The sequence below is a fragment of the Mandrillus leucophaeus genome, unplaced genomic scaffold (assembly GCF_000951045.1).
Source record: "Mandrillus leucophaeus isolate KB7577 unplaced genomic scaffold, Mleu.le_1.0 Scaffold106, whole genome shotgun sequence".
Taxonomy (NCBI): domain Eukaryota; kingdom Metazoa; phylum Chordata; class Mammalia; order Primates; family Cercopithecidae; genus Mandrillus; species Mandrillus leucophaeus.
In genome coordinates, this window is record NW_012098765.1 from 1,203,421 (window position 1) to 1,228,356 (window position 24,936).

At 48.8% G+C, this 24,936-nt stretch overlaps 2 protein-coding genes across 3 annotated transcripts; one reads left to right on the forward strand and one right to left on the reverse strand.

Moving 5' to 3' along the window:
• Positions 1 to 7,377: 7,377 nt before the first annotated feature.
• Positions 7,378 to 15,019, reverse strand: DMRTC2 (DMRT-like family C2). Its single transcript, XM_011983196.1, has 9 exons — positions 14,920 to 15,019; positions 12,427 to 12,654; positions 12,198 to 12,343; positions 11,227 to 11,303; positions 10,780 to 10,960; positions 10,499 to 10,625; positions 9,330 to 9,390; positions 9,002 to 9,176; positions 7,378 to 8,112 (listed from the first exon to the last, which is right to left on the reverse strand). Exons 2-9 carry the CDS (start codon positions 12,648 to 12,650, stop codon positions 8,000 to 8,002), a joined length of 1,104 nt encoding a protein of 367 aa, XP_011838586.1. The 5' UTR covers positions 12,651 to 12,654; positions 14,920 to 15,019; the 3' UTR covers positions 7,378 to 7,999.
• Positions 15,020 to 15,321: 302 nt separating this feature from the next.
• On the forward strand, positions 15,322 to 22,801 carry LYPD4 (LY6/PLAUR domain containing 4). 2 transcript variants are annotated; one of them, XM_011983204.1, is made up of 5 exons: positions 15,322 to 16,401; positions 20,470 to 20,656; positions 20,851 to 20,994; positions 21,590 to 21,916; positions 22,530 to 22,801. In XM_011983204.1, the coding sequence occupies exons 2-5, from the start codon at positions 20,590 to 20,592 to the stop codon at positions 22,730 to 22,732; spliced, it is 741 nt and encodes a 246-aa protein (XP_011838594.1). In that variant the 5' UTR covers positions 15,322 to 16,401; positions 20,470 to 20,589; the 3' UTR covers positions 22,733 to 22,801. The 2 variants fall into 2 exon arrangements, with proteins under 2 accessions (XP_011838594.1, XP_011838601.1); XM_011983211.1 differs by lacking the exon at positions 20,851 to 20,994 and adding an exon at positions 20,292 to 20,367 and having other exon boundaries at positions 16,252 to 16,401; positions 20,470 to 20,695.
• Positions 22,802 to 24,936: the final 2,135 nt, after the last annotated feature.

Consider the following 24,936-nt stretch of genomic DNA (forward strand, 5'->3'; position numbering starts at 1 on the left):
AAATACGGCGCAGGTTGGGTGGGCCACAGCCGGCTCCCCCTGAGGAACAACCCCTTTTCCGGGTGGAAGTGGCTGTTCCCCGGCCGGAAGTGGGAGTAGTAAGGGCGGAACTGTGACAAGGAACCTAGGGAAAGGGCGAGGAAGAAATGTGGCTGTCATCTTCCGTCCTTCACCGCCAGGAGTCGCGAGAGCGGGAGACGGAAGCCCCACCCTTCTCAGGGCGGAAGTTGCTTCAGCACGGCCGAGGCGAGCGAAAGGGGAATGAGGCGCTGGACTGGGGGAGCAGATAAGGGCGGGACAAAGTGGCAGAGGCGGGACCTTAGCAGAAGGTAGTTCAGCTCTGCCTTCTAGTGTCGGAGTCTGTTCGCACAGCCGTTAGTCTAACTTTGCCAGTTTAGATTTACCTGCCCTGCTGCTGACTTGTGTAGCTTTAGGTGGTCCATTTGCCCTCTCAGGGCTTGTCTCACCATTAAAAAAAAAAAAAAGAGGGAGATCCCCATTTGCCCATTTAAAGTCGCTGCTCTGGTTCATGGCGCATCACATGCTCTAACAAATATTTTTTGAGTGCCTGCTCAGTGCCAGGCACAGGTACATATTATTGAGACATTTATCATGTGGCTGTTCCCGTAGTGCTACATGCATGATCTCATTTAATCCTTACAAGGCCCAACAAATAAATAACATGTAGTCCAATAAAATTATGTTAACTTGTTGCACGAAGGAAACACTGAAATGTGTGTAGCTATTTTCTTATGTTGGAAAGACTTTGAGAATTTAAAACATCAGAGCAAATATTAGAATTTTCCCCCACACTGATACTGTGGCTGCAAAATGTGTTAATTACTAATAAGCCAATACTCATATCTATTAGAAAAATTAAAACCAACCATGCTTCTAGCATAAGATCGTATATTTAAATCAGAGTTTTACATTCATGTAGACTGTTGTTGAAACCTATCACATACTGTTTCTAAAACCGAGAAAATATTTTCATTATCTCAATTATTTTTCCAGAACCAGCACATACGTATTTGCATATGTATTCAAAGTGGGTAATATATGCGTGTCTAACTAGAAGTTTCCATGTACTTGGGTAATTTATATTCACTTTTTATAATTTAATTAATTATTATTTAATTTTTTTTGGAGATGGCGTCTTGCTCTTTCGCCCAGGCCAGAGTGCAATGATGTGATCTTGGTTCACTGCAACCTCCGCCTCCCAGGTTCAAGCGATTCTCTGGTCTCAGGCTCCCAAGTAGCTGGGATTACAGGTGCTTGCCACCACACCTGGCTAATTTTTGTATTTTTATAGAGACTGTTTTTCATTGTGTTGACCAGGCTGGTCTAGAACTCCTGACCTCAGGTGATCCAGGCCTCCCAAAGTGCTGGGATGACAGGTGTGAGCCACTGTGCCTGGCCCCCACTTTTAATAATTTCTAATGTCAGTTCTGAATCATTTACACATAATTCATTTGAGTCATTTCATTAATTTTTTTTTTTTTTGAGACGGAGTCTTGCTCTATCACCCAGGCTGGAGTGCAGTGGCCGGACCTCAGCTCACCGCAAGCTCCACCTCCCGGGTTTACACCATTCTCCTGCCTCAGCCTCCTGAGTAGCTGGGACTACAGGCGCCCGCCACCTCGCCCGGCTAGTTTTTTGTATTTTTTTTTAGTAGAGACGGGGTTTCACCGTGTTAGCCAGGATGGTCTCGATCTCCTGACCTCGTGATCCGCCCAAAGTGCTGGGATTACAGGCTTGAGCCACCGTGCCCGGCCTTTTTTTTTTTTTTTTAAAGCTCTCCAGAGGAACTCTGGAGTGCCTGACCAAGGGAAGAGACGGTGAATACAAGATTTTGGGAAGAGTGAAGTAAAATTTATATAAAGCAGAGTTTTGATGGACATAAGGCAAAGCACGCATGTATTTATGCAATGGAGTTAACATCATGCCTGGGCTAGGAGCAGACCCAGGATTCTGTTTCCTTGGACATTAGAAAGTTTAGATAAATGTACAATGTCGTTTCCAAAAACCACTTCTCTGAAGCTCTCACCCGAGTTAGAGATCATGATTGCTTCTCTGTGTCAAAGTGACTTAGACTTTCCAGGTAAGAATGAGATGTCCCATTCTCACTATTGTTATGATTTTAAAGAGCAAAATTCTGGCAGTCTGTGATTTTAGAGAACACAGTTTCTCAGCACTGTGTCCCTGGTGTTAATTTTTGTATGTTAGTTTTTACAGGTTCATAATTTGACAACTCTGTTGAGGTGGTTATAGACCAGTCAACTGAGCCTTAGAGTCAAGTCATTTGTCCAGGGTCACATAAGGTTAAAGCCTGAGCTCGAATTTGAAGCCACAGCTGAAGATGCTCAAGCTCTTTCAATGAACTTTTTTTTTTTTTTTTTTTTTTTTTTTAGACAGAGTCTCGCTCTGTCGCCTAGGCTGGAGTGCAGTGGCGTGATCTCAGCTCACTGCAAGCTCTGCCTCCTGGGTTCACGCCATTCTCCTGCCTCAGCCTCCCTAGTAGCTGGCACCACAGGCGCCTGCCACCATGCCCGGTTAATTTTTTGTATTTTTAGTAGAGACGGGGTTTCACCGTGTTAGCCAGGATGGTCTTGATCTCCTGACCTTGTGATCCACCCACCTCGGCCTCTCAAAGTGCTGGGATTACAGGTGTGAGCCACCACACCCGGCCTCAATAAACTCTTTAAACACAGTTTTAAAAATGGGTTGAGGCTGTAGTACCTACAAACAGTGGGATATCATTCAGCACTAAAAAGAAATGAGCTGGTCGGGAGCAGTGGTTTACGCCTGTAATCCCAGCACTTTCGGAGACTGAGACGGGTGGATTGCCTGAGCTTAGGAGTTCTTGAACAGCCTGGGTGACACGGTGAAACCCTGTCTCCACTAAAATACAAAAAATCATCCAGGCGTGGCGGCCTGTGCCTGCAGTCCCAGCTACTCCAGAGACCGAGGCAGAAGAATCGCTTAAACCCGGGAGGCGGAGGTTGCAGTGAGCTGAGATCGCGCCATGGCACTGCAGCCTGGGTGACAGAGTGAGACTCCATTTCAAAAAAAAAGAAAAAAGAAAAAAGAAAAAAAAGAAGCTATTAAGACATGAAATGATGTGGTGGATTTGGGAGGCCGAGGTGGGCAGATCACTTGAGGTCAGGAGTTAGAGACCATCCTGGCCAACATGATGAAATCCCGTCTCTACTAAAAGATACAAAAATTAGCTAGGTGTGGTGGTGCATGCCTGAAATCCCAGCTACTCAGGAAGATGAGGCATGAGAATTGCTTGAACCTGGGAGGCAGAGGTTGCAGTGAGCCAAGTACACTGTACTCCAGAGCAGGACCCTGTCCGCCTCCCCTCCCCACCACGCCGCCAAAAAAAAGATATGGTGGAACCTCAAATGCCTTACTAAGTGAATAAGCCAATCCAAATGTATGATTCCAACTATATGACATTCTGGAAACAGGCAAAATTGTGATGACAATAAAATGATAAAATGATAATTGGTTGTCGGGTTGGAGGGATGGAGGGATGAATGGGTGTTGTTTAGGGCAATGAAACTATTCTCTATGAAACTGTAATGGTGGCTACGTGTCATTACATATATGCCAAAACTTGCAGAACATACAACAAGAGTGAACACTGATGTACACTGCGGACTTTGGGTGATAAATATTGTGTTCCTTGATTGTAGCAAAGGTACCACTCTGGTGTGGAATGTTGATAGAAAGGGAGGCCATCCCTGTGTGTTGGCATGGGGAATATGGAAATTCTGTACTTTCCACTAAATTTTGCTATGAACATATGTAATATATATATATATATACACACAAACACACATAGGTATATGTGTGTGTGTTTATATGTTCTCCACACATATACACACACACATATATATGAGACAGTCTTGCTCTGTCACCCAGGCTGGAGTGCGGTGGTGTAATCATGGCTCACTGCATCCTTGACCTCCTGGGCTCAAACTATTCTCCCACCTCAGCCTCCTGAGTAGCTGGGACTACAGGTGCACGCCACCATGCCTGGCTAAGTTTTGTATTTTTTGCAGAGAGGGGTTTCGCCACGTTGCCCACGCTGGTCTCGAACTCCTGAGCTCAAGCAATCCTCCCACTTTGGCCTCCCAAAAGTTCTGCGATTAGAGGTGTGAGCCACTGCATCTGGCCCCCGTTGTTTTTAATAAAGTTTTTTTTTTTTTTTGGTTGAGTACGGTGGCTCACAACTCTAATCCTAATATAACAACAAGAAACAAAAATACACACAAACAAAACAACTCTAATCCCAGCACTTTGGGAGGCTGAGGCAGGAGGATCGCTTGAGCTCAGATATTCAAGACCAGCCTGGGCAACATAGTGAGACACTGTCTCTACAAAAAATAAAAATTAGCCTCACATAGAGGTGTATGTCTGTAGTCGCAGCTACTCAGGAGGTTGAGGCTGGAGGGTCACTTGAGCCTGGGAGGTTGAGGCTGCAGTGAGCCATGACTGTGCCACTGTACTCCAGCCTAGGTGACAGAGACTGTCTTAGAAAAAATGGTTTGAGGTCAGAAAGTTCATATTTTGATGAGCAGAGGGGCAGCATTGGAGTGTGTTAACTCAGGAGGAAAAAAACAATTCCTAAGGAATCAGACAGAATGTATTTTACTCAGTCATTTATTCTGAGCTCCCAGGGAGGAGCTGCAGGCAGGCCCTCTGATCTGAGAGTGCTTATTCTCTGAGGGGGAGACATAGATAGACATAGATAGGTACAGCTCAGGGTGATCAGGGCTATGAAGTAGGGACCAGTGGCCTCTTGGGAACATAGGGAACTCTGCCTGAGAGGCTTAACATATTATTTTGAGTTGGATGAAAAGGATGAACCTTGCTTTTGTGAAGAGTTCAGGATCTTGTGAAGGCCCATGCAGGGTAGGGGTTATAGGACTGTATTTATGCAAACGTGTCAGGGCTGCAAAGCCAGCTACGCGATGGAACAGGGGTGCAGAATGAGGCCTATGTGGACCAAGCAATGAGGGTCTACATATAGGCTGGATGGGGATAAGTGTATGATGTCAGTTCAATGTTGAACTAGAATTGAGGTCAGGAATGGAGCAAGTTAACATAGGGCTGAAGTGAAAGGAGCATGGACTCCCAAAGAGCAGAATGTGAAATAAGCTCCTGAAATAAAACCTGGGTGGCTCTGGGGAGGAGTCTTGTGAGGAGAGAGAGCAACAAGGACGGTGCTTCATATTTGGGACTTCATTGGTTAAGTCTGCAGAGTGCCAAGAGGGTACACAAAGAAGGCTTAGGAGGGAGACGATTTACTCAGTACTTTATTGGACCATGGCAATACCTTTCCCTGCCTGGCACTGGGAAGTGGGAAAGGGGGCGATATAGGAAACAGTGCTCACAGTCTATTATCTGTAATCTCTCAGAGCTGAGAAGAGGCCAGGAGCCTACTGGCTCCCTACAACCACAGGTGAAGAGTGCTGCACTTGAACAGGCAACAGCTTAGAAGCATGAGCAACTCTTAAATCTGCCCCTTTCCCTAAGACTGACATCTGCAGAAGCTCTGGCCCTTTCCCTCGGGCACTAATGGGGGACCCTAACAATTTGAAAGACAAAGTTGGCCTGGCCAGTGGTGTGAAAAGCCTTGCCCAGGCCAGGTACTGAAGGAGAGGTGGACTGCAGAGAAATGAGAAGGGCCTGTGAAGAGGGGCCTGCTCTCTAGTCTACTCCTTCCCACAATCTCCATCACTTCCTCTTTTCCTCCCCTTTTCATGCCATCCTTTAACCCCAAATTATACTTTCTCTTTTACCCTTCTCAGCTGTGTGACCTTGGTGTACAGAGGACCCTTGGTCAGTGCTGAGTAGCAGAGTCTCAACCATGATGCATGTTCCAGTGCTTCCTTTCTCTGTGACTTTGTGGCCTTGGTCATCTGTCACTAGGAAAGCATAGGACACCAAGTCTTAGGCAGGTCTATTAAGGAGCAATCATATGTCTAAGTTGTAGCTAAGGGGAGTGAAGACAACTTTGGTCTCCTGATATCTCAGTACCTCCTGAGAAGCGCTGCAGGTTACTCTGTAATCTATTAGGGAGAAGAAGAAACCCATCCTCTCAAAATCCCAAACAAGAAAGAACAAGTTGTAATTGGATGTCATCACCATCAATCATCTTGAGTAAAATAAGGGGTGTAGATAACATCAGGAAAAAGAATCAGTGATCAAGCACAACCCTTGAGCCCCTTCTAAGGGTGGGAAGGGGGTCTCCAGGTCTTCACATCTTTCGAATAGCTCAACCGGTTTTCCTGTGTACAGAATGGTTCAAGAAGGACTTGATACCAGAGGACTAAGAAACAAATGCAGGTAAGATCTTATTCTTCATATATCCTTGAGGAGAAAAATAAAAGACTTTTTTGAAAAACTCTTGACTTGTATCTGTCTTCTGGAGTCCTGATTGGGGAAAGGAGTGGTGTATCTTTCACTCTATGCTTTTATTTATTTATTTTATAGAGACACGGTCTCCCTGTGTTACTCAGGCCGGTCTCAAACTCCTGGGCTCAAGCGATCCTCGGGCTTCAGCCTCCCAAAGTGCTGGGATTACAGGTGTGAACTACCACACCTGGTCCAATGCTTTATAAACATTATTAACTAATTTGGAGCCTGGCAAAGAGAAGGAACACTCCTCTAATCTCTGCCTAGAAATTTCCCCTAAAACGCTTGGGCAAGTCACTTTACCTCTTTAAGCTTGTTTCTTCACTTGTAAAATGGGAACATCATGCATAGCTTCCAGGGTTGCTGTGAGGATATGTGAATCAAATAGAGTGGGTGCTCAATAAATGGTAGTAAGTGTTTCTTAACCTTTTGTGGATCCTTCAAAACTTAGACACATGAACCTCCCTAGTTGAGGAAAAACTTGTGATAAAGACTAACTTGATTCTTTCTCTTCTGGTTAGCCTCAATTTCCCCATCCGGAAAATGTCATGTTAGATTAGTATCAAGTTGGTATTCCATTGGCCAAAGCTAGCCTGAAAATATGTTTTATTTGGCACGTATAGAATTTAAAGAAGAAAACTGAGCCAACATTTGAAAATTAAGATGTTTTACATGGAAATCTAGTTTTCCGGTTTCTCTTGAAAAAATCAGAAGATGAAGCAACACTGAGTCCACATTCCCACCTGGCAGTAATCTGCTAGGGCCAAATGGAGGCTGCTCCTTAGTCAGGGCATCCATTCTCAGTTTGCCAGGGTCCATCTGGCCTTCTTTACTCATTTATTTGATCTGCTCAGCTCTGTAGGCATTTCGATTTGTAGCCCCTCTAGACAGCTGGAAACTGTCTATGCCTGGCACAGAACTAGAAATTAATCAGTGAATCCCCCGCTATTTCTTTACATCATTTTTTCTTACTTGGACAAAGAAAAAAATCCAAGTTTGTGTTTATCTATGGTAGCTATTGGATAACTGATTTTTCACTTTGAGAAGTGAATTGATCAAGTCCTTTCTGTCAGTCCGGATAGACTAGGTTAGGCTGTGGTAACAATCCCCAAATCTCAGTGACTTAAAACAACAAAGGTTTATTTCTTACTTACTCACACAAACCTAGACACAAAATGAAAACACTCTACTGTTTTCACATGCATGGAGACAGACATGAGTGCATAGGTACGTACAGAATCATGGAATCCTGGGATGTAAACTCATGCAAACACGTTTATAGATACTGGTCAGCCTAAATAGCACAACTCTGTCTTTATTGGGGATTTCAAGAGATCCCAGGACCCAAGAAGGGTACAAGAATATCCACCATCAGCCAAGGAAATGCCCACACTACCAAAGGAACTGCAAACTAATGAAGCACCTGAAAGCTTAAACAAACAAACAAAAAAGCCCGAAGCTTGTACTACATTAAATTCCAGGCATAAATCCCTAAGTAAAACACTAAATATATAGTGCCAGCAGGCTGTCACCTCCCTGCCACAGCAAGGCAGCCTCCATCTCCAGGTTTCTAGCTCAGGAGGGAGATGGACCCCAGACGGCCAATATGCAGAGCAACGGAGGGGGCTGGGCTGGGTCGAAGACAGGGGCCAACAGGCTGGAATCCTCTTCCTCCAGCAGGAGCTACAGGCAAGAAGGAACGGGCAGGATCAGGTCACATCCGTTTTTCCTCCTAGCAACCCCCTCTTTTTACCGAATCCAATCCAGGCCTCATCATTGTTCTCCTGGATGATTTCACAGACTTCCTTGCTAATTTTTCCACCTCTAGTCTTGCCTCCTCCAAACCCTTCATCAAAGCCATCTACTTGTCTTTCTAAAGCTCAGGGTCTCTGAGTTTGTCCTTGCTTAGTTCAGAAATGTTCCCTGGCTCCCCTTCATGTACAGTTGCTGGTCTAGACACGTAAGCCTGGCATGCCGGGTCTCCAATATCAGAAGCCTCTCCAGCCTCCTTTCCCTCTGTTCTAGCAGTTGCTCCAAGCCAGTTTGTCTGATTCACTATTTGGACAGGAGAATTCGCAGCTTTCCCTGTCTGTCCCCCTAGGTGTTTCTCACTCTTCAAGGTTCCTCCAGTCTTCTCCAGGTTTGTCACTGAGCCTTGTGAAGGCATCCAGGTTCCCCAACTAGAACGGAAGCTCCTTGAAGGCACTTATCAGACCTCCTCCCAGGCCAGACCCCACTCCAGACTTCAGCAGGCAGCCTGGGTCCAGAGACAGAGTGTTGGGTTCCCTACCACTGTCTTGCTATATGCCCTTAGGCAAGTCCCTGCCTTTCTCAAGGCCCCACTTCCCTTGATATCAAGAAATTTGCTGTCAAGTGCCAAACTGATAAAATTGATTCACTGAATAACTCTCAACTGCAATCCCAGGGGCCACGCTGAGGAGCTTGGGGTCCTGGGCCTGAAGACGTTCAACCTGCTGACCCCCTCATCTCCTTGGTTAGTCCCTGTGTACTTCAGTGATCTCCATTTCCCAGCCATCCCTATCCCATCCTCTCCTTTCATGGAACACATTACCTGGTGGGCCACAGGGGTGAAGCAGGGAGATCCAGGCAGGGTTAGGGGGCACAGAAGGGGTCACACGAGGAGCCTGGGATGAATCTTTCAGCCCCACGAGGGCTTCAGCTGCCTCTTGCTGCAGCTGCCGCTCTGAGGGGGCAGATGTCCGGGCCAGGCGAGAGGCTCCAGAGGCCTGCAAGGGAAAGGGAGACAAGCAGACTGGGAACCCCACCTTCTGCCTACCCTCTAAGTGTTCCTCAGCCCCCGCTTCCTTCAGTTTCCTGCTTTTCCCTTCCCCAGGCTCAACCTCCTCCCAGGACCCTAGATCCCACTTCTTTCCCAGGACCTGTGGCTGTAGCTGAAGAGGGTCTGGGGTGCCACAGGGCTGGAGTATCAGAGTTGAGTGTCTAGAAACAAGGAGAGAAGATGCCAGGGTGATTAAACACATGAACAGACATGCACACATTGAAAGAGGGGCAGGGTTTTGCCATGTTTTTATCTGGGAATCTGAGAGCCTGCTGGGCCATTAAGCTGTGTCTTGATTTATATTGTTTTCAGTAAAGTAAAAATCCTTGCCAGCTTTTTCCTCCCAGGGCTACTGTGAGGATTATGGGAAATCACTGGTGTCTTTTTTTCTTTTTTTTTTTTTGAGACAAGGTCTTGCTCTGTCACCTAGGCTGGAGTGCAGTGGCGGTGTGATCATAGCTCACCATAAGCTTGAATTCCTGGGCCTACACCATCTTCCCACCTCAGCCTCCTAAGTAGCTGGGAAAACAGGTGTGTACCACCATTCCTGGCTGTTTTAATTTTTTGGTAGAGACGAGGTCTCACTCAGGTGGTCTCAAACTCTTGGTGCGCCCCCATATCAGCAGGCAATCTTACCCCATCAAATCTGTCTAAGCAGATATAACAGCTACCATTAAAGGGTCTATTCCATACATTATTGCTAATTCTTTTGTTTGTTTGTTTGTTTTTTGAGATGGAGTCTTGCTCTGTCGCCCACCCTGGAGTGCAGGTGGCAATCTCAGCTCACTATAAGCTCCACCTCCCGGGTTCACGCTATTCTCCTGCCTCAGCCTCCCGAGCAGCTGGAGCTACAGGCACCCGCCACCACGCCTGGCTAATTTTTTGTATTTTTAGTAGAGACAGGGTTTCATCGTGTTAGCCACGATGGTCTGGATCTCCTGACCTCGTGATCTGCCCACCTCAGCCTCCCAAAGTGCTGGGATTACAGGCTTGAGCCACCGAGCCCGGTCCATTACTGCTAATTCTTACAACAACCAGAGAGGTAAGTAATAGTGTCTCCAATTTACTGATAGAAAAACAGGCTCAGAGAGGTAAAGATAATTGTCCAAAGCATCACAGCTAGGAAATGGCAGTACTAGGAGAGCTCTGCCTTGCCTATTAGTCAGAAACCTTTTCATCTTTATTATCCACTGTGGTTGGACACCAGCACTGTGGTTGGACACAGCACAGGCTTAGGCTCATGATACACATCCTTCTCTCCCTACTCACGTGCGGGGTTGGCTAGGGGGCCCTTGGGGCTCTCCAGAAAGAGGAGCTGTCAGTACTGGGTGAGATCCTGGGCAGGTGGTGAAGGGCCCATGAGTGGGCAGCTGGAGGGAGGTGCCAGGGTCAAAGCCTAATGACAATAAAAGAATGCAGAGTGTATAGGGGTCACGGTCATAGTTTCTTTCCTCCCTCTCCCCATGTGTGCTTTCTTCCTCTTCCCTCTCCAATATGTGGCAGATTGGCACTCAAATATCTGTTGAATGAATGTTGAATTATCACCTTACCAGGGAAGGGAGGCAGAGAGAGAGCAGGTTCTTGGTACAGCAAGCGGCACACCACTGGTGGTGGCATGGAGAGGCCTGGAGGCAGCCAGTGTCCAGGAACCCAAGGGCCAGGAGGCACCGGAGTCCAGGACAAGGGCAAGGCTTCCGGGGGACGGCTGAGCAGCAGAGGCCCACAGGAGTTCTGTAGGGGCAGAGGGCACATGCTGGAGTTGGGTACAAGGCTGAAGAAGGATTGAGTGTATTCTGGGATGCGGGCAGAACTCCAAAACTTTAGAGCTGGGAGGCCCTCATTTTCCCCTCATTTTGCCTAGAGAAGAGCAGTGATTTGACCAGATTACACAGCAAACCAGGGCTGGGGCTAGAACCCAGGTGTTGAGGGCACAGAAGAAAGGGTCTGGGTAGGAACTAGGGTGGGGGATACTTTCTCAGGCCCCAGCCTCTCCTTACCTTCCCAGGAGGTGTTGGTGCCAGCAGGACTGCCCCATGGGGGGTCTGAGGCTGGGGTGCTATGTTCTCCTTTCCAGCTGTGAAGGACCAGGGAGAGCTCTAATAAGCCCTTTCTCCTGACTCCTATCCTACCCCAACCCCAGACAGTTCTCATCTTCCCCATCTAGCCCCTTTTTTAATTTTTTTGAGATGGAGTCTTGCTCTGTTGCCCAGGCTGGAGTGCAGTGGCGCGATCTTGGTTCACTACAACTTCCACCTCCCAGGTTCGAGTGATTCTCCTGCTTCAGCCTTCTGAGCAGCTGGGACTACAGGCGTGCGCCACCAAGCCCAGCTAAGTTTTGTATTTTTTTTTTTTTTTTGAGACGGAGTCTCGCTCTGTGCCCAGACTGGAGTGCAGTGGCCGGATCTCAGCTCACTGCAAGCTCTGCCTCCTGGGTTTACGCCATTCTCCTGCCTCAGCCTCCCGAGTAGCTGGGATTACAGGCGCCCGCCACCTCGCCTGGCTAGTTTTTTTTTTTTTTTGTATTTTTTAGTAGAGATGGGGTTTCACCGGGTTAGCCAGGATAGTCTCGATCTCCCGACCTCGTGATCCGCCCGTCTCGGCCTCCCAAAGTGCTGGGATTACAGGCTTCAGCCACCGCGCCCGGCCCAAGTTTTGTATTTTTAGTAGAGACGGGGTTTCACCATATTGGCCAGGATGGTCTCGATCTCTTGACCTCGTGGTCTGCCTGCCTTAGCCTCCCAAAGTGCTGGGATTACAGGCGTGAGCCACTGCGCCTGGCCTCTAGCCCATTTTTGACACACAGAACTTGCTGCAGAACTTCTCTCAACGCTGGGACAGCCGAGGCTGAGGGAGTAGAAACCCTTAGTTCAAGGTCGCACACCAATTCAGCAGCAGGGCTGGGCCTCTTTTCCCCACATCTGCCTCCTACACCCAAACCCCTGCCCTGTCGCTGGTCAGAGACACTCACAGGGGACCTGTGGTCGAGCGGTTCCCTTTCTGAAGTGGTTGGGAGCTTTGGGAGAGGCTTCCCCTCTCCTCATCAGGTGCTTCTTTAGCTGCGCCTCCTGCTGCCTACGCAAGGCCACCTGGGCAGCCATGACCCTGCGGCGCTCCCTAAAAGTGGGGAGTTGCGAGTCAAAGGTCAGCCACACTTTGGAGGAGGCCCATCCTCCTCCCCTTCCAGACCTCATACTCACAGGATGAGGACACATTTGTGACACTCGCAAGCCTGGAAGAGGCAGAGGCGCTTGTGGCCCTTGAGGTGGGCGGTGACACCGTGGTTGCGGCAGCGGGCGCAGGTTGGAGAGCGGCTGATGGCTCTCCTGGGGATGAGCTCTGTGCCCTGGGGGTCTCTGGTCTCATTCTGGGGGGCAGAGTCTGACGGGCAGTGGTAGCCAGCAGGCATGTCACTGGGTTCCATGGATCTAGGGGCAGGAGTGGAGGGTGAGCATAGCCAGGTGGGCCCGCCCCTAACAACCCTCCTGCCTTGGAGACCACACCTGCAGGTCTCCATTCTGCCCCTCTTTAGACCCCGCCCTGATCCTGGCTTCTTCCCCGGCTTTCTCCCCTCTTTACCCCATGACCTTTCTCAGGTATCTTCCTTCTTCAGAAACCCCTCTCCTCTTCCTCTTTTTTTTTTTTTTTGAGATGAAGTCTCACTCTGTCTCCCAGGCTGGAGTGCCATGGCACCATCATCTTGGCTCGCTGCAACCTCCACCACCCAGGTTCAAGCGATTCTCCTGCCTCAGCCTCCTAAGTAGCTGGGATTACAGGCATGAGCCACCATGCCCGGCTATTTTTTTCTTTTTTTTGTATGTTTAGTAGAGATGGTGTTTCACCATGTCGGCCAGGCTGGTCTTGAATTCCTGGCCTCAAGTGATCTGCCTCTCGGCCTCCCAAAGTGCTGGAATTACAGCCACTGCACTCTCCTCCCCCTTTTTTAAATTAAAAATTTTTTAGGCCGGGAGCGGTGGCTCAAGCCTGTAATCCCAGCACTTTGGGAGGCTGAGGCAGGCGGATCACGAGGTCAGGTGATCGAGATCATCCTGGTTAACACGGTGAAACCCTGTCTCTACTAAAAATACAAAAAATTAGCTGGGCGTGGCAGTGGGCGCCTGTAGTCCCAGCTACTTGGGAGGCTGAGGCAGGAGAATGGCATGAACCCGGGAGGCGGAGCTGGCAGTGAGCTGTGATCGTGCCACTGCACTCTAGCCTCAGTGACAGAGCAAGACTCCGTGTCAAAAAAAATTTATTTTAAAAAATTGTTTATTTTCATAGAGACAGGTCTCACTATGTTTCCCAGGCTGGTCTCGAACTCCTGGGCTCAAGCGATCCTCCTGCCTTGGCCTCACACAGTGCTAGGATCACAGGCATGAGCTGCCGTGCCTGGCCTTCTGTATTCTTTCAATTCAAACATTCTTTTCTTTCAGTCCAAACACCTTCCCACCCACACATACATCCCAGGTTCTGGCCTACTCAAGTCCTCCCATACCGCTTCAGCGAGTACTACACCCCCTTTTCACAAGCACCCTGTTCCATCCCAACAGTGTTTCCTGGCATCCTCTTCAATAACACTCACCGTACTGTCATGCATTTATCCAATGCCTACCGGTAGTTTTATGCCCCTTTCAATTCTTAGTTCAATTTCAATTCTTAGTCTCATCTATGCCCTGCAAAGCAACTGCCTCCTTGCATTCCTTCAGTCTTTTGTTCTTGTACCCCTTTAAATCAGAACCCTCTCTTACACCCCCAATAATTACGTTCTTCTCATGGATTCCCTGCTCCACTTTTTTTTTTTTTTTTAATTGACAGGGTCTCGCTCTGTTGCCCAGGCTGGAGCGCAGTGGCCCGATCATGGCTCACTGCAGCCTGCACCTCCTGAGCTCAAGCAATCCTCCCGCCGCAGCCTCCCGAGTAGCTGGGACCACAGGCTGGAGCCACTGCGCTCGGCTCCCCTGTCCCACTTTCTTTTTTTTTGTTTTGAGATGGAGTCTTGCTCTGTAGCCCAGGCTGGAGTGCAGTGGTGTGATCCCGGCTCACTGCAACCTCCACCTCCTGGGTTCAAGCAATTCTCCTGCCTCAGCCTCCCAAGTATCTGGGATTACAGGCCTGGGCCACCATGCCCATCTAATTTTTGTATTTTTAGTAGAGACAGGTTTCACCATGTTGGCCAGGCTGATCTTGAATTCCTGACCTCAAGTGACCTGCCTGCTTCAGCCTCCCAAAGTGTTGGGATTACAGGTGTGAGCCACCACACCCGCCACCTGCCCCACTTTCAAGTTATTTTCCTTCATTCCTTCATTCATTCCACAAATGGTTACTGAGCCCCTGTCATGTGCTAGGCCCTGATCTGGGCCAAAAACCTTCTCCTCGGGGAACTAATGTCTCTCTTGCGCCCACACATTATTCAGGTTTTTGCGTAAACCCGTGCAGTTGCTGTGTCCAGCACTTCCTGCTCCTGTGCCCACTCCTAACAATTAATTCCATGCATTCCCCCCTCCCCTCTTCCTGTGCCCCAGGGAACGAGTGGAGCACGGGGACGCGCCAAGGGGCCCGCGAGGCGGGGAAGGGGAGAGGGGGCGCGAGGACGGGAGGGGCGCGAGGGGATATCTGGGGTAGGGAGTCCAGCTAAGAGGGAGGAGGACGGAAAGGCAGGAGGGGCCGTGTTCGTGCAGCTGGTTCACGGTTACCACAGCCTCCAATGGAGTCAGATTCAGTCAAGAAGACGCCAAGGACACTGCGAGAAAGTGGCCAGAGGAACGGCCAAGCTCGCGCTGCTTTTCTTGCCCTGTCTCACAAGGACCAATGAACTTCAAGCATCGCCTCTGTCCGCCCAGGCAAATGACCAATGCGGTTTGAGATCCTGAACTGATGTCCCGCCCCTTCCTTTCTGCCAGCTTCTTGGCGCGCAAGACTATCAGTCCTGCCAATAGCGCTTCGAGTTGAGTCTCGCACCACCCCTGCTCCTCCCTCCGCGCGTCATGCCTGGCCAGACTGTCTTTCCTCTTTCAAGGCAGGTGGCCAATGGGGCGTCGAGTACCCCCTCTTGGACCGAGGCTGGCCCCGCCCCCCAGGAACGGCCCGCCTGGCCCCGCCCCCGGAGCGTTGACTAAGCCCGGTCTGCCCACGGGTAGCCTCGCTTCTGGCCTTCGCTTGCCTTCTACCTCAACTTCGCGAGTGGCTTGTTTTTGCTGCGTGGACGCCCGCGTTTTCTATTATTTCTCTTCCGGTGCCCCACAACTCCTGAGCTACCCTTCTTTTATGCGTTCTCTCCCAGCCCTGTGATTTCCCTGCTTGCTTAGCGGGCCCTCCTTCCTCAGATTGCACCCCTTTCCTTGTGTCTCCCAAGCTGCCTTTGTGTTGGTTGTGATTTTCCTAATCTCTGATTTTCCCTTTCTCTCGGACCTATTTTCTGCCGTGCTTCATTCCCTGATAGCCTGGCCCCTTCCCTGCTTCCTTCGCTAGGGACGCCTCTAGTTTTTCTGAATTTCCGGCTAGCTCCACCCTCCGCGTTCATCTTCCTCAAGAGTTCACCCCTCTGGGGGCTCCTCTGTGTAATCGTCGCCTTCTCTGGGTATCTCTGTGAGCTCCGCCTCACGCCATCCCGCCATCTTCTCTGCCTTGGCCCCTTTTCTCTGTGCAGCCCGCTGTGTCCCTTTTTCCCCCCTCTGAGATCGACTCTTCTTCTCGCTGAGAACCCCGCCTTTGTGCCCCACTCCTCATTTTCCTACGCCTCCCTCTCTCTGCTGGTCCTCTGTCTCCCTGCAAGGTTCCATTCCATCAATTTGTCTTTTGTAGGAGTGGCATCCCCTCTTGACTACTGCTCCATCCTTTTTTTTTTTTTTTTTTTTTGCTTGAGAATTTCATTTCAGTCTTTTCTGGTTGCGTCTCCACTTGTACTCAGCTCATTGAGTCCAGTTGTTCTGCATCTCAGGCTGGCGTGTGCCATCTTCTCTGATTGGCCTAGTCCCCGCCGCCGTGAGATCCTTTGTCAGCCTTCGTTTCTCTTACCTGTGTCCCAGCTTTTCTGTGGGTCTTAGCACCTTTCTTGGCCACAGATTTCTGGGTTACAGAGCATGTGTGTCTGAGGCATTGCAGACAGAAAAGGGTGGCCGACGTGACCTCTAGCTGGACTGCTGGGCAGGGGAGCTGTCCTAGATAAAATTGGAAAGGTTGGGTGGCGCTGATCTGGGGTGGGGTGGCGTCGGGGGAGGCTTAAAGGCCAGCTAAAGGGGATGAACTTGATCCTTTAGGTAGTGGAGAGAGAGTGAGAGGAAGTGGGTGTGGGAGGGAGGGATGGTGGTGGAGGAACAGTGTAACGATTATAAAGAGCTTAGCATTTGCCTAACACTTATGATAATAATTTTATTGATCTTCACAATGACCCTATGAGATGTATTATACTCCATTTTATAAACAAGGTAGTAGGCTCTGAGTTCAACAAATTGGACAGCTAGTAAGGGAAGGGGTAAAGATTCCAACCTGGGTCCCCGAGGCCAAGGTCTATCATCGTTGTACCCCTCCTACACTGTTATTTTCCACCAATTCCCCACTTTCATTCCCTAACCTTCTTATAGGCAGTTCTCATTCTGAAGTGGTTAATAATATGTATCTTTTGGTTTGTGTGTGTGTTCTCCCAGGATGCGTGTAGTGGTTTTTTTTTGTTTTTTTTTTTGTTTTGTTTTTTAAAGAGATGGGGTTTTCCCATATTGGCCAGTCTGGCCCCAAACTCCTGGCCTGAAGTGAACTGCCTGCCTCGGCCTCCCAAAGCGCTGGGATCACAGGCATGAACCACCACACCCAACCTGTGTTTGAGTTTTTAATTTATGCAAGTGATACTGTGTTATCTACTATTGAAAATAATCAACATTCTGCTTTTACAATCTATCCACGTATACATTCTGTCATTCTGTCATCATGCGTACATTTTTTTCTTTTTTTGAGACGGAGTCTCGCTCTGTCGCCCAGGCTGGAGTGCAGTGGCCGGATCTCAGCTCACTGCAAGCTCCGCCTTCCGGGTTTACGCCATTCTCCTGCCTCAGCCTCCCGAGTAGCTGGGACTACAGGCACCCGCCACCTCGCCCGGCTAGTTTTTTGTATATTTTTAGTAGAGACGGGGTTTCACCGGGTTAGCCAGGATGGTGTCGATCTCCTGACTTGGTGATCCGCCCGTCTCGGCCTCCTTACTGCCCAGGCTGGGGTGCGATGGTGTGATCTTGGCTCACTGCACCCTCCACCTCCCGGGTTCAAGTGATTCTCCTGCTGCCACAGCCTCTTGAGTAGCTGGGATTACAGGCTCCCACCACCACACTCGACTAATTTTTGTATTTTTAGTAGAGTCGGGGTTTTGCCATGTTGACCAGGCTGGTCTTGAACTCCTGACCTCAAGTGATCGGCCCGCCTCAGCCTCCCAAAGTGCTGGGATTACAGGCGTGAGCCACTGTGCCCTGCCTCACATCCTATGTATGTCTAATCAACTGCTTCCAACTCCTGTGGGATATTCCATAGTGTACATCCCCAGCATGTTTTGCATTCACTTGGTCTCAGAGAGGGAAGCTCCCATTGTCTCAACCTACCATCACCACAATAATGCTGCATTCACTGGGCACGGGAGCTCATGCCTGTAATCCCAGCACTTTGGGAGGCCTAGGTGAGTAGATTGCTTGAGCCCAGGAGTTTGATAACAGCTGGGGCAACATGGAAAAACCCCATCTCTACAAAGCTAGGTGTGTTGGCGCAGACCTGTAGTCCCAGCTATTTGGGTGGCTGATGTGAGAGGATTGCTTGAGCCTGGCAGGTGGGGGCTGCAGTGAGCACAACTGCCCTCCAGCTTGGGCAACAGAGTGAGACCCTGTCTCAGAAAAAAGAAAATGCTGCATTATTGTGCATGTTCCTTTGTAGATGAAGGTGGAAATTTTTGTAATACCTATGTAGGGCATACTAGAAATGGGTATTCATAAACCCAATTTGATCATGTAGTGTCAGACCCCTGCAATGCTGCTTTGGGCCCGAGATCCTGGTCAGAACTCTAAGCTCCTGTGTTTCTCGGAGTCCAGAAATAGTGTCTTATTCCCCAAACCTCCACATAATCCCATGAGCAGCAGGGGCCAAGGATTGCTTTATCCCCACATTCCTGCCAACACTTGTCTTTTCCCAGCTTTCTGATCCTTAGCAGTATGATAGATGTACAACTTGATAGATTGCATTTCTCTGGTTATTGTTGGGTTTGTGCATTTCTTCACTGTTTTTGTTTGTTTGCTTGTTTTGTTTTTTTTTTTTTGAGACAGGGCCTTGTTCCGTTGCCTGGGCTGGAGTGCAGTGGCATGATCTTGGCTCACTGCAACCTCCAGCTTCCGGGTTCAAGCGATCCTCCCGCCTCAGCCTCCGTAGTAGCTGGGACTACAGGCATGCGCCACCATGCCTGGCTAATTTTTGTATTTTTAGTAGAGACAGTGTTTCACCTTGTTGGCCAGGCTGGTCTCGAACTCCTGACCTTGTGTTCTGAGGCTAAAGCGATCCTTCAACATTAGCCTCCTGAGTAGCTGGGACTACAGGTACCTCCATGCTTGGCTAATTTTTAAACTTTTTTTTTTGGTATAGACAGGGTGTTGCCCAGGCTGGTCTCAAACTACTGACCTTGAGCAATCCTTCTGGCTCAGCCTCCCAAAGCACTGGAATTACCGGCATGAGCCACTGTGTTGCCCAGGCTGGTCTTGAACTCCTGACCTCAAGGGATCCTCCTGGCTCAGCCTCCCAAAGCACTGGAATTAGAGGCATGAGCCACTGTGCCGGCCTGCATCATCTCCCTTGATCAGATTTGCCAGGGAACTAACTCAATCTTTTCATAAAATGGATCTTTTTTGTAATGATGTTTGTTGTTTACTATTTCATTGATATCTGCTATCATCTTTATTTCCATTTTTTTTTGGGGTAGGAGAGATTTGTTTTGTTGCTCCTTATACAATTTCTCGAACTAATTCGTGAACATATTTATTTTTTAATGCTTCATATTTCCTGATACATGTATTTAAAAGTATAAATTTACTCCTAAATACTGCATTAGCTGTGTCTCAAATTTCGATGTATATATTTTAAAAACCCTTTAATTTTGAAATGATTATTGGTTTATAGGAAGTTGCAAAAGTGGTACACAGAGTCCCTTGAATCCTTCCTCCAGCTTCCCTATAGGGGCATCTTATATAACCATAGTATACAAGCAGGAAATTGACATTTGTACAATACTGTTTGTACAATTTCTACTCACTGCAACCTCCATCCCCGGGGCTCGAGTCGTCCTCCCACCTCAGCCTCCCAAGTGGCTGGGACCACAGGTGCATGCCACCACGCCTGGCCAATTTTTGTATATTTTGTAGAGATGGCGTTTTGTCGTGATGCCTGGGCTGGTGTACAGTACTCTTTAACTAGACTTCAGACCTTATTTAGTTTTCAGCAGATTTTACATGCACTTATGTGTGTGTGTGTGTGTGTGTGTGTGTGTGTGTGTGTGTGTCTGTCTGTGTCTATGTCTGTGTGTGAATGTGTGTGTTGTGTAGTATGTTTATTATTATTAAGTTCTAAATACTTTTTTTAAAAAATGGAGTCCCTGTCTGTTGCCCAGGCTGGAGTGCAGTGGCACGATCTTGGTTCACTGCAACCCCCGCCTCCTGGGTTCAAGCGATTCTCATGCTTCAGCCTCCTGAGTAGCTGGCACTATAGGCTCGTGCCACCACCCCTGGCTAATTTATATTTTTTAGTAGAGACAGGGTTTTACCATGTTGGCAGGCTGGTCTTGGACTCCTGACCTCAGGTGATCCGCCTGCCTCAGCCTCCCAAAGTGACGGGATTACAGGCGTGAGCCACCACTCCTGACCTCAGTTCTAAATACTTTTAAATTTCCATATTGAACCAAGGGTTATTTAGTGGTATGTTAACTTACACACACACACACACACACACCCCCACCCACACACACGAGTTTGAAGCATCTATTTGTTGCTCTGATCTCATTGCCTCTGGCTGGAGAACAGCCTGCATTATCAATAAGCCAGGATTCTCTGCTCAGCACCTTGTCCAATGGGAGGACGTAAGTGGGAGAGCGAGAGTCCTGCTTTGAGAAGCTAACATGGTGGGTGGTGCAGGTTAGACTGGAGGGCAGATAGTGGAGATGGGAAGACTTGTGATCCAGAAGGTCTGAGGGAGCCGATGTCCCAGAAGCTGACGCAATCAACTTTCTGCTCCAGAAACAGTGACCCAGAGACAGGTGGACAAAGAATTTGGGGACTGACAGGAACTGAGCTTGGGATCCAGACTGAAACTGATTTCAGACTGACCTCTAGCACCCAGGACCCAGACACAGGACCATGGGACCCCAGCATTTGAGACTTGTGCAGCTGTTCTGCCTTCTGGGGGCCATCTCCACTCTGCCTCGTATGTCCTGTGGGGCTGGATGCTATAAGACCCAGAAAGGTGGGAGGCTGGATTCATGTCACTGGTGGAAGGAGGGCTGGGTATCTAGGTTTCGCTGGGGACAGGACCTATGGGGACTGAACTCTTGGTTGGCAGTTCAAGGGCTCAGAAGGTGATGTGAGGGGCCAATGATTGGGAGAGCATTCTCTTTTTAGGGGTTGGAGCTCTTTTGTGCTATGAAGCAACAGCCTCAAGATTCAGAGCTGTTGCTTTCCATAACTGGAAGTGGCTTCTGATGAGGAACATGGTGTGTAAGCTGCAAGAGGGCTGCGAGGAGACGCTAGTGTTCATTGAGACAGGTGAAGCAGGTTAAGTTTGATCCGTTTCCTTTTGCTTGCTCTTCTGACCCCCAGCTCTGCTCCCAGCACCCAGGGACTCTAGACTGGAATTCCACATAGTTACTAAATATATAAACAATTTTTTTTTTTGAGATGGGGAGTCTTACTATGTTGCCCAGGCTGGTCTCAAACTCCTGAGCTCAAGTGATCTGCCCACCTTGGCTTCCCAAAGTGTCAGGATTACAGGCATGAGCCACTGTGCCTGGCCATTGTTTATGTTCTGGATAATGTCAGACACTGGCAGGAGAGGGGCACAGCTCCACTGGTTGTGGTGTGGGCTGGATAAGTGGGTAGAATGGAGGTGGACAGATCCTTGGAGGAGGGCACAAGGGAGAGAGGAGTGGGGGCGGGGGTCGTCCTGCACAGGAAGAATGAGGAGATCAAGATGGAGACCCCAGCATCTGAGCCCTGTGCAGCTGCACTGAGTGGACACGGGCTGGGGAGGGAGGCAAAGATTGTGACAGGCAGGGTGGGTGCAGAAAGAGCTAGGGGGAGGGAGGACTCTGGGTGAGGCCAGTGACACTGATTCGAGCTCTCTCAATCCTCTGCTCCTCAGGGACTGCAAGGGGAGTTGTGGGCTTTAAAGGCTGCAGCTCATCTTCGTCTTACCCCGCGCAAATCTCCTACCTTGTCTCCCCACCGGGAGTGTCCATTGCCTCCTACAGTCGCGTCTGCCGGTCTTATCTCTGCAACAACCTCACCAGTTTGGAGCCTTTTGTGAAACTCAAGGCCAGCGCTCCTAAGTCTATCATATCTGCTTCCCGTAGCTGCCCGACCTGTGTGGGCGAGCACACGAGGGATTGCCTCCCAAATTTTGTCACCACTGATTCTTGTCCCTTGGCTGCCTCTACGTGTTACAGTTCCACCTTAAAACTTCAGGCAGGTGAGAAGAAAGGAATTTTGTTTATCAAATGCCTACTCTGCCAGGTGCTGTCCAGCACCTTCACATCTCAGAGAGGCTGGTGGGATCCGGAGATGGGATTGGGGTTGCAAGGGACAGGGCGCATGAATTCCAAGGAAGAAGGGGAAGGGGCCTGGTGCCTAAGTCTCTGATGGGAGAGCAGGTGTTCTGGTTTGTGAGGGGGCCTCTGGGAAGAAGGCAGGGGTCTTTTATTTATTTATTTATTTATTTATTTATTTATTTATTTTGAGATGGAGTCTTGCTCTGTTGCCCAGGCTGGAGTGCAGTGGTCCGATCTCGGCTCACTGCAACCTCTGCCTCCCAGATTCAAGTGATTCTCATACCCCAGCCTCCTAAGTAGCTGGGATTATAGGCATGTGCCACCATGCCTGGCTAATTTTTGTATTTTTAAGGGAGACGGGGTTTTGCCATGTTGGCCAGGCTAGTCTGGACCTCCTGGCCTCAAGTCCTCTAGTGATCCACCTACCTCGGCCTCCCAAAGTGCTGGGATTACGGGGTGAGCCACTGCGCCTGGCTAAAGGCAGGGCTCTTGAGTCTTGAAAGTATTCCTGACTTCTCCCTGTCTTCCTTACAGGGTTTCTCAATACCACCTTCCTCCTCATGGGCTGTGCTCGTGAACATAAGCAGCTTTTAGCAGATTTTCATCATATTGGGAGCATCAAAGTGACCGAGGTCCTCAACATCTTAGAAAAGTCTCAGATTGTTGGTGCAGCATCCTCCAGGCAAGGTCCTGCTTGGGGTGTCCTCTTAGGCCTCCTGTTTGCCTTCAGGGACTGACCATCTAGCTGCACCCGACAAGCACCCAGACTCTTTCACATAACAAATAAAATAGCAGAGTTCCCTTTCTGCGTTGTCCTGTGGTCCATGAGAGTGCAGAGGTGAGGAAGGTGTGAGGAGGGTGTGAGGAAGGCCAAGCATGTCCAGGGAGGTGGGGACCCAGGAAGAGGAGCCTGGCAAAGTGACAGTGTCCTGCCCAGCAGCTAGGGGAGCTGAAATATTCCTTTTCTCCTTCCCCTTCCTCTGGAGGCTTGAGCTCCAGTCTGGGTTCAGCTACTGATCAGGGTCTGATTTCCGAGACCCTGGCCAAATCTCTCCCTTTTTATGGGCCTCAGTTTCCTCCTCTTTAAAAGAAAGGGTCTTATGAGTTAGAGAAGAGTCTCCTCAGGCCAATATTTTTTTTCTTCCTTTTTTTGAGATGGGGGTCTGTCTCACTATGTTGCCTGGTCCGGTCTCGAATCTTTGGCCTCAAGTGATCCTCCTGCCTCAGCCTCCCCAGTAGCTGGGATTTCACATGGGAGCTACTGTGTTTGGCCACCAGGGTGATTATTATCTGGGATTACTTATTGAGTAGCTACTCTGTATGCCAGACACTGTGCTAGTATCTGTGCTAGTGTTTTACATACAGGATATCATTTAATCCTCACAAGACCTCAGTGAGGCAGCTTTTATCTCTATTTTGCAAAGAAGAAACTGGCTCTAGGAGGTGAAACCTGCTCAAAGTAGCATCTCCCTTACCTCCCCTGCAGATTTCTGTCCCTGCTGAGGGAATTTCGTTGAGAGATTGGAGAACTGAGATTATTTTATCTGCTCAGTAGTTTTTTGTTTTTGTTTTGTTTTTTTTTTTTTTTGGTAAGTTGGGAAATATGGAAGAGAGAAGAAAGAGCAGGGCTGGCGTGGTGGTTTTTCACCCGGAGTTCAGGTTCTGGGCTCCTAGGAAAGGAGAACAGTGTGATTCTTGTCTCTGGCCGTAAGGGGGCAGCAGATACACTCACCCTGCAACTTCATGCCTTTTAATGAGTGTGTGAGTGTGTGTGTGTGTGAGTTTGTGTGTTTAGGGGTGGGAAGTAGGGAATGGAGAGTCTCTGTGTCAGGCCATTTATGTGTGGAAACTCAGTTTATTTCTCTCTACTATCTTGTGAGGTTTAAAGGCGGTGACTTAGGGTACCTTTACCGTGGGTTAGGCATTTTCTGTGCATTACCTCATTCATCCTTACTACAACCTTATTAAATAGATGTCGTCGCTTCTGTGTTTGCATTTTACAGGCGAGGACACAGGCTTAACTCCTCAAGGCCACGAAGCCCACCTTTGTTAGTGGCTTGAGCAAGTGGGGTCTGAAGCACAGGTGGCCTGCACCTAGCCTCAGAAGTGGAACTGGCATGAGGTTTTGGTCACCATGGACCTCCATGACCCCCATGATCAATCTAGGTTCTGGAAGGGGTGATTAGGAAGCCAGAATAGTCACAGCAAGTGGGACAGGGCTGGGTGGAGACCAGTGAGCCTATGACAAGAGGTCTTAGGTCACAGAGGGAGGTTTTAGTAGATGAGTTTTATCAGCAGGCTTTGCCCACCTCTTCCTAACATCTGACCAACTGGCCTGTTAGTTTTAGAAGGCTGAGCTGAGGCCTGGGTGGGCCAAGGTATACTTTCACAGATTGTCTTCAACCCACTAGCCAAGGTGGTTGAAGACATCAATGACCTTCAAAGGGAATTGACAAGTCAAAGGAAATGGTGTCCTAGGTGTCCCAAATGGATGGCTTAATCCTGATACCAGGGACAGGACATATTAACTACATACAAAGGATTATACGTAACACAAATATTGGATATAGAGTGTGATTTAACAAACCCCAAGGACTCATCACCTAGCCCAAGAAATGGAGCATCAGGAGTAACTTGCTTTTTACCTGTGTTCTTTCCCCCATCCACTCCTTTGCCTCCTCCCACAAGGAGGCAATATTTTATTTAGTTTGACTTGGATTGGATTTTCGTATACTTTGATCATGTATGTATTATACATTTAAACAATAAATATTGTTTAGATTTGCCTGGCTTTGAGTTCTGTAAAAATGGTATCATATGTAGTTTTCTGGAACTTGCTTTTTATTTTTATTATTGTTATTTTTTGAGACAGGGTCTTGCTATATCACCCAGGCTGGAACTTAGTGGCAGAATCATGGCTCACTGCAGCCTTGACCTCTGA

Bases quoted from the DNA above. Each gene is read 5' to 3' on its own strand.
- DMRTC2 (XM_011983196.1), bottom strand. From the start codon at position 12,650: ATGGAACCCAGTGACATGCCTGCTGGCTACCACTGCCCGTCAGACTCT. The intron at 10,961-11,226 runs GTAAGGAGAGGC...CTGCCCCTACAG, and splicing joins CACCAACACCTCCTGGGAAG to AACTCCTGTGGGCCTCTGCT. The intron at 9,391-10,498 runs GTGAGTAGGGAG...CCTTGTTTCTAG, and splicing joins CCCCCTAGCCAACCCCGCAC to ACACTCAACTCTGATACTCC.
- LYPD4 (XM_011983204.1), top strand. From the start codon at position 20,590: ATGGGACCCCAGCATTTGAGACTTGTGCAGCTGTTCTGCCTTCTGGGG. The intron at 20,995-21,589 runs GTGAAGCAGGTT...TCTGCTCCTCAG, and splicing joins GCTAGTGTTCATTGAGACAG to GGACTGCAAGGGGAGTTGTG. The intron at 21,917-22,529 runs GTGAGAAGAAAG...TCTTCCTTACAG, and splicing joins CACCTTAAAACTTCAGGCAG to GGTTTCTCAATACCACCTTC.